The sequence below is a fragment of the Solea solea genome, chromosome 6 (genome assembly GCF_958295425.1).
Source record: "Solea solea chromosome 6, fSolSol10.1, whole genome shotgun sequence".
Lineage (NCBI taxonomy): Eukaryota > Metazoa > Chordata > Actinopteri > Pleuronectiformes > Soleidae > Solea > Solea solea.
In genome coordinates this window covers 581,788-589,832 of record NC_081139.1, presented here as the reverse complement: position 1 = coordinate 589,832, position 8,045 = coordinate 581,788, and the positions used below count along the sequence as shown (strand labels likewise).

Sequence of the window (8,045 nt, the reverse complement as noted above, 5' to 3'; positions counted from 1 at the left end):
TATATGTATTTATTGTATTACAGGTGTATTTTTTACTTGTCTTTTATGTTTGTTTATTGTTACCAAAAAAAATCAGTGTTGCTGCTAAAAAAAATACTTTGCATGTAGTGCATTGAAAATATAGGATGTAAGTGAACAATTTGAAAGTTGAATATATAATAATATATAATATTTTTGTAGCTTACGTTTTAAAAAAATGTCATTTTTTGTGCTTAGTGCAACGAGTGTGACTAATACTAATGTTAGACCCGGGTTGATATAAAGCTAATAATTACATACTAATGTACTTTAAAAACAGGAGAAAAATCTGCTTTAATTCACATTTTGTGTGTTTGTTTGTGTATTTCTGAGTGTGTGTGTGTGTGTGTGTGTGTGTGGCAGCAGCTCTGCTTTTGCGCATGATCAGATCCATCTCTCTCGCTCTCTCTCTCTCTCTCTCTCTCCCTCTCTCTCTCTCTGATCCTGATCCTGGTTCCTGCTCGGTCGCGGTCGCGGCTTCATCGCCAGGTAAGAGTCCGTGTCTCTTTTTTAATTATTATTATTTTAACCAAATCAATCGACCCTCCGTCCGTATGTCATCGATGTCTCATCGATGAGCTCGGTGTGTGTCCAGCGGTGTGTGTTCAGGTGGATTCTGTCTCCGTCTCCGTCTCTGTCTCTGCCTGGAAACCGAATCCATCCTCGGTGTTTCCACCCTCCATCTCCGGCGGAAAAACCACCGTCTCTCAGCGTCGCTGGGTTACGACCATCATCATCATCATCATCATCATCATCATCCGCAGATTCCGGCTCTCCCCTCGCTCTCAGTCCGCCTTATCAGCCTTCAGACCGGGGTAATGAATGAGGTGTGAGTCGGTGTGGAGGTTATCTGTCCCTGCTCATCCTGATACCATCACACACACACACACACACACACACACAGACACTTGTTTGTATACCTAACTGAGGACACATCATAGACATAATGCATTCCCCAGCCCCTGACCCTTACCTTAACCATCACAACTAAGTGCCTACCTTTAACCCTTACCTTAACCCTAATCTAAACCCAATTCTACCCCTAACCCTAAAGCCAGGTCTTAACCCCTGAAAAAGCCCGTTAAAGACATGAGGACCACACACTTTTGGTCCTCAGGAGGCAACACATACAAGAACACACACACACACAGGTGTTTGTGCAGCTATTTCTCTGAGGACTACCGTACATTGACTTCCATTCATTTGGATCCTCAGAAAACAAGGTTCTGCCTCATTAGGACCAGGATTTGGTGAGGAGTACTGGTACTACTGTTTATAACAGAAAAGGTCCTAAAGAGGTGACACACACACACACACACATACAAATCTTAGTCCTAAACCTAAACAGTTCCTCAGAAAACGACGTTCTGCCTCATTAGGACCAGGTTTTGGTGAGGAGTACTGGTACTACTGTTTATGACAGAAAAGGTCCTAAAGAGGTGACACACACACACACATACACACACACACACACACACATACAAATCTTAGTCCTAAACCTAAACAGTTCCTCAGAAAATGAGGTTCTGCCTCATTAGGACCAGGTTGTGGTCTCCATGAGGACTACTAGTCCTGACGAGGTCAGTGTTTATGACAGAAAAAGGTCCTAAAGAGGTGACAAATACAAGAATACACACACACACAAACACACACAAAGGTTTGTTCATCTGTGCTTAAACAAAGCCTTAACTTTAAAGGGACAGTTGAGGGGTTTTGTGTTGTTGTTGTCAGTCGCTGTACAACAGACTCAGTGACGTCTTTAGAATAGATTTTGTAGGTTTAACTCACTGTGACACGGAAACTAGAGTTTGTGTGGCTTTTCAAACCGCTCACTCCCCCCGCACTAAAGTCCATGGATTGATGAACCACTGCTGCCTCCATTAGTCAGTCCAAATGTCTTCTTATGTAAAATTCTGTGTTTGAAATCCTTAGTTCAGATTTAGCTCAGTGGCACAAAGTGACCACACGAGGCAGCAGCAGCACGAGCTCCTGTGTCTCTGTGAAGCTAAAAACATGTGTGAGTTTGGTGTGGGAGAGTGAGCGGTTTACAAACAGACTACGGTAAACCTGTCACCGCCATAGTTGTTTTAAGGTAAGTGTTTGTGATAAGTGAGGTAAGATGAGGTTCTGCCTCATTAGGAGCAGGTTTTGGTCTCCATGAGGGCTACTGGTCCTGTTTACACCAGAAACACATGTATACACATGGAGTGTCGTGGCTCCAGGTTTTGGACACTCACAAGGTCACGTCCTCTCGTCCTCTCGTCCTCTCGTCCTCACACATCAGTGAATGTCTGTCGCGATGGAGACAGAGCAGCTGCACAGACGACTTCTCAGGAGGAGAAAGGAGAAAAGTGTGGTGTCATTTTTTAATTCTCCTCTGACTCAAAACAGAGAGAAGATGAAGAGAGGAGGGGGAGAAGGACACCGGGGATCAAGGTGAGACGTCTGTGACCCAGGTGTATTACTCATGTTGTGGGGACATTTATGGGGACAAAATGACCTTTTCCCACCAGAAACTGAAGTTTGTGAACCACTCACTCTCCCACACCAAAGTCTACAGAGAAAATCGTTGATTTTAGGAGCTGCTGGTCCTCTGCTGCCTCATGTGGTCACTTTGTGTCACTGAGGTAACGCAGAACTAAGGATTTCAAACAGCAAAGTCACAAAATATCACATTTAAACTTCACATCTTTACATGTGTGATGTAAAATCACTGGTTTTCCCCGTGGACTTTGGTGCAGGAGAGTGAAAGTGAGGCAAACCTGAGTCTGTTGCATATGAAATGAGTTCATTCATCTGTCTGCGTTAATCTGGTGGGAGACGCTCAGACACAGAGCTGTGATCATTTTAATGAAATTCAAACTCTTACCACGACTTTAGTAACAAGCGATGAATGAACTGTTGAAGCGATAGAAAACAAAATATGATGAATAATAACAGTAATAAATGATTATGGCTTTATCACACATTAATATTGTGTTATTTTGTCTCATTCCCATCACTTGTCGTTCAGTGATGCACAGATGTGGAGTTTGGTGAAGACATGAGCGCATCCCACAGGTTTCCATGGAGACCTCATTCGACGCCGTAGAGCTCCGGGAGCTGAGGGGCGGAGCAGACCGGCGAGGTGCGTGTCAGACGTCGGCCACAGTGAGCTGCGCCGCCCACGGCTTTGAAAACGCGTCCTTCCAGCAGGACGAAGAGCAAATCCACCAGCAGGAGGCGACAGAGTCGGCGATCTGTCAGCCCTCAACTTCAAGCAGCAACAAGGTCGGACCGGTTTGAACTGGAACGTAACATGAATCTTTCTTTCTTCTCTCCATCTTCATATGTTTCATGTCTGTTCTTCTTCTCTCGTCCTTCAGCAGCAGCATCGCGAGCTCTGTCCTCAGTCGTACGACGAGGAGGACGGCGTCGGCAGCGGCGAGCACGAGGATGGACAGGACTTCACCGAGCGGAATCCTCCCGAAGACCACTCTGCCGACTACGGCTTCATCTTCGCCCTGGTGTTCCTGGTGGGCGGGATCGTCCTGGTCGTCATCGCCTACACCATCCCCAGAGAGGCCAAAGTCGACCCGGACTCGGTGTCGGCTCGCCAGATGGAGAAGCTGGAGATGTACTACGCCGAGCTGGGCGCACACCTGGACAAGTGCATCATCGCCGGTCTGGGCCTGCTGACGCTGGGCGGGATGTTCCTGTCCGTGCTGCTCATGGTTTCCATCTGCCGGGGGGAGATGTACCGCCGCAGGGTGGCGTTTGTTCGACCCAAGAGGACGTACGGCTCCGTCAATCTGAGGCTGAAGCAGCTGGCGACGGGAGAGGCAGGTGGAGCTGAGGCCGGGGGTGAGGAGCTTTTGGTGGAACAAGCACAGAATGGAAATAACGTACAATCGGGGCCGAGCTGTGACTCAAAATCAGAATCACAACCAGGACCAAGCAGACTCCTCCCCACTGCGGCTGCTTCCTCCTCTTCTTCAGCTGCACTCGGAGTCATTTAGCAGAGTTCTGCGGTTTCACCTTCCTCTGTGTTAGCGCTCTGTGGCAGAATGGGGACGTGCAGGTCCTCCATCTGTGCTGACAGGAGAAGCTCAAGGCGACCCGGCTTTAACCCCCGCGTACGTAAAGTGGGTTCATGGGTTATTTATTCTAATCGATCTAATCGAAGGGATGTTTGAATTAGTTTGACAGAGGAGGGGTCGATGAAGTAGAAGACGAGAGGTAAACCTGCGGCCGAGTGAATTAGAGTTCCTGTACAAAATCCTAGTATGTTTTTCAGAAAAGCACAGAGTGTCCCCCACGTCCCCGCGTCCCCACGTCCCCGTGTCCCTGCGTCCCCGCGTCCCCCGAATCCATGGTGACCACATTTGAGGTGGAAATTTCCTTCAAGTTCAAGAGTGGTAACATTTAGCTAACACTAATGGCACTTTTCCTTTATACAGTTACAGTTCTACACACCTCTACACAACTCTACACACCTCTACACACCTGGTTCACAGCATCGATCAGTACTTCCTGCATGACTGGAGCACAGACTCCGTCTGAAATACCACTGAACGTGGTCGTGACTGGGCTCACGATCGCCTGATCTCAGCAGTGCTAACGCTAATTACACCAGACTCTGTTAAATATTGAGATGTTAGACATTTCCTTTGCTAAACTTTGGAGATTAACGCGTGTTTTCAGGATTTTTAAGTCTTTTTAACTGAGAGACCAGTTCGACATTGTTGGATTCTTGTGTCGGAGGTCGTGCTCATGACTCTTCCAGTGACGACACTCTCTGACCAATCAGTGTCCGGCAATCTGTCAACAACAAAGCAAAACAAACGAGTCAAGTGCAGCTCTGCTAGAACTGTATAATGGAAAAGCGGCGTAAGATCTGAGGTCATTTTTTTGGGTCACTTCTGATTATGTTGAGTGACAGTTCGACGCCTTCCTGTTACACTGCACTCCAAAGACGCCGCTACGTGATTCTGAAAAGTTACTTACAGATAATTGGCGTTGCTGTAGCCTAGCGACAGTGTCCTCTTGACTTTACCTTCTGAACGTGAAGCGTGTCACGTTCAAAACCAGTTCCCCGTCTGATAAACACGAGGCCCATTTGAAAGCACGACAAGATTAATTCTCCAGTGTCGTTTCCTTCGTCACCGAAAGTAAACGCTGACACGTTTCAAATCCCAATAATCACAAGATGAACAGTAAACACAGTCGTATCCGACACGGCAGAGAGTAAGAGTTTATGACTTCATGAAAAACACAGTGTGATGGAAAGTCAACATTTGTTCAAATGAATATTTCATTCCACTGTGACATTTACAGTATACGCTCACCAACAGCACCAGTGAGAAATGGAGCTCATTAGCTCGTTAGCTATTTAGCTTCTTCTCCTTGACCGAGCTTCACGGCTGTAATTAGACATACGGATTCACACAGAGACTTAAATTCTCATGTGGTTTTCAGTGCAACTCTTCTTGTCATATCAATGTTGTATTCTTAAATAAATCATTAGAAATTTCAATTTAAAATCTTATCGTAAAATCTGAAAACCGTAAAAGAAAAATATCATGTTATTTTCCTAAATTAGTTTGATCTTAAAAGATTTTTACTGTATTAAATAGCAAAGACCCCTTTTTTTCCAAATTGACAAATTCATGTCAAAACAAGAAAAAATCTACATTATCATGTTCACGGCTTTATTTCGCCACTGGACAGACTTTTCCGACAGGAAAATTGAAGTTTGTGACAGTTTGTGAACCTCTCACTCTCCTGCACCAAAGTCCATTGAGAAAACCATCACTTTTTACATCACAGGACACAGGAGTTGTTGATCCACTGCTGCCTCCACCAGTAAGTTCAAATGTTTGAAATCCTTTGTTTGGATTTACCACAGTGACACAAACTGACCACACGAGGCAGCAGTAGACCAGCTTGTGTCCCATTGATCTAAAAATGGTGATTTTCTCGATGGAATTTGGTGCAGGAGAGTGAGTGGTTTATATCCTTCAGGTTACCGATGCAATGCAAGGTTATGTTCAAATTTTTGCTTAACTGAACGTAAATGTTTGATATTTTAAAGTGCGGCAGCAAAATGGGCTTTTATTCACCACGAAGGACAAACATTAATGCAGAGACAGGAAGGAATGATTTCACTGTGGTGATAGACTGAGAGGTGCTGGAGACAAATGAATCACTGCTGAGTTAAAGGGTGTCAAAAATGACCCAGAAACCATCTGCATTGTCAGTCGAACAACTCGAATGTCATTTTCAAGCCATTTGTAGGCGATTATTTTTCACCAACATGTGGTTTTAAAAACAATTTTGCCGACTGTTCTGGGAAACAACGGTTTAGTTTGTGTTTAAAGTCTCGCAGCAACAGTGAGAATAAGAGACACATTTAGACCAGGAAGTCTGTGAAGTGGAGGTGCGAAAGTTTTTCTTTTTCAACGTATGAACTGTTGCTATAAATGAATCCGACAAAAACATCAGCATCATGTCACGTATTCACTGTCTCATACAGTGAACAAAAGGTGTTGCCTCGTGTTTGCTCATTAGCAGCGTCTGCTAGCATCTGGGGTGGAGTGGCTCAGTGGTTAAGACCCTACCTTGTGTACCAAAGACATCATGGTCGCAAGTTCGATTCCACCCCTGGCTAATTGTACTTGATTCCATTGTAAGTCGCTTTGGATAAAAGCGTCTGCTAAATGACATGTAATGTAATGTAATAATCACCACACCTCCACAGTGTCAGTGTTTCTCTGTAAGTAAATATTCATGAATATTCACATTCAAACATTTAAAGATCCTATCGTTCACGACGCTCACTGCTGTTGAAGAGGTTAACAATTTAAGCTAATGACGTAACTGAAGGTTAAAACTATGCCATAAAATCCAACTTAAATTACGTGGTACTGGATAGAAAACGACAATGTCTTCATTTAAAAACAGACGAAAGAAGCTAGTTTTGACCAGAATGAACCGTTAATGACGCAGCGCCTACTATATTATTTGTACTCTATGTAAATGTCATGATGTTCATTTATGTCATGTAAGGATACAATTATGCCTTATCAACGAAACACACATATTATAACGCTAATGTATTATAAGCTCTGGGTAGTTAGCCAGTTAGCTAACGTTTATGTAGCTACGCACACACAAACACACAACGTCATCATACGTCTGTTAAAGGCTCAGTGCTCTTAAATGTACTTAAATCAGTACTACTTAATATATCCGTAAATACTTAAATACATGGAGCGCCAGCAGAAGCCAACGCTAACACACACTAAGCCAAATACGCAACACAGGTATGCAAGATGAGGAAAACTCAACGCAAATTTACTATTTCTACTCGCATCTTATTAATTGTGATCGCAACAAACGTACGGAATTCAACTGGTTTATCAGTTTTATTCAATGGGAGATTAATAGAATATAACAGTTTGTAGATATTAGCACTGGAGCTAATCATTGTTTTTAACTGTAGATTGATTGTTTTAAAAAAGAAATGACAGAGTTTACGTATTTAGAGAACCGTTTTTATCAAGAGAATGTTGATGTGTCCTTGAGTAAGAAAAGAAAAGTCCACACTGAATGCGATGAGATTTTTCGTGTCGTTTTGTCGCTACTGTACGGCTGCAACAATTCCTCAATTATGAATGAATCAGTTTGAGTGTTTTTTTAAATAATTCAAACAGGTTCCCTGGTTTTTCAGCTTCTTAAATGGGAATATTTTCTGGTTTCTTTGCTCCATATTAACAAGGAAATCAATAAGAATGAATACTTTTGATTTGTGGATAAAACAAGACATTTGAGAACATCATTTGAGGTTTTCTGATATTTTATGGACCAAACAACCAATTTTATAACCGAGAAAACAATTGAGTTACAGCCCTGTTATACTGTAACTCTACTTATATATAAATACAACATTTAAATGTGCTATAAAAGTAAACTCACATTATGTGTGTAAACACTGCCACTGATTACCTGAGGCTAACTTAGCTACATTCAAGTGTGACCATTAGCAT

The 8,045-nt window shown here is 43.3% G+C and overlaps 1 protein-coding gene across 4 annotated transcripts; it reads left to right on the top strand.

Moving 5' to 3' along the window:
- The first annotated feature begins 410 nt into the window (after positions 1-410).
- tmem74b (transmembrane protein 74B) lies at positions 411-6,583 on the top strand. Of its 4 annotated transcripts, none has more exons than XM_058630755.1 (5): positions 411-507; positions 614-833; positions 2,410-2,454; positions 3,032-3,288; positions 3,387-6,583. In XM_058630755.1, the coding sequence occupies exons 4-5, from the start codon at positions 3,085-3,087 to the stop codon at positions 4,014-4,016; spliced, it is 834 nt and encodes a 277-aa protein (XP_058486738.1). In that variant the 5' UTR covers positions 411-507; positions 614-833; positions 2,410-2,454; positions 3,032-3,084; the 3' UTR covers positions 4,017-6,583. The 4 variants fall into 4 exon arrangements, with proteins under 4 accessions (XP_058486738.1, XP_058486735.1, XP_058486737.1 ...); XM_058630752.1 differs by having other exon boundaries at positions 3,384-6,583; XM_058630754.1 differs by lacking the exon at positions 614-833 and having other exon boundaries at positions 413-507; positions 3,384-6,583.
- The last annotated feature ends 1,462 nt before the right edge of the window (positions 6,584-8,045 follow it).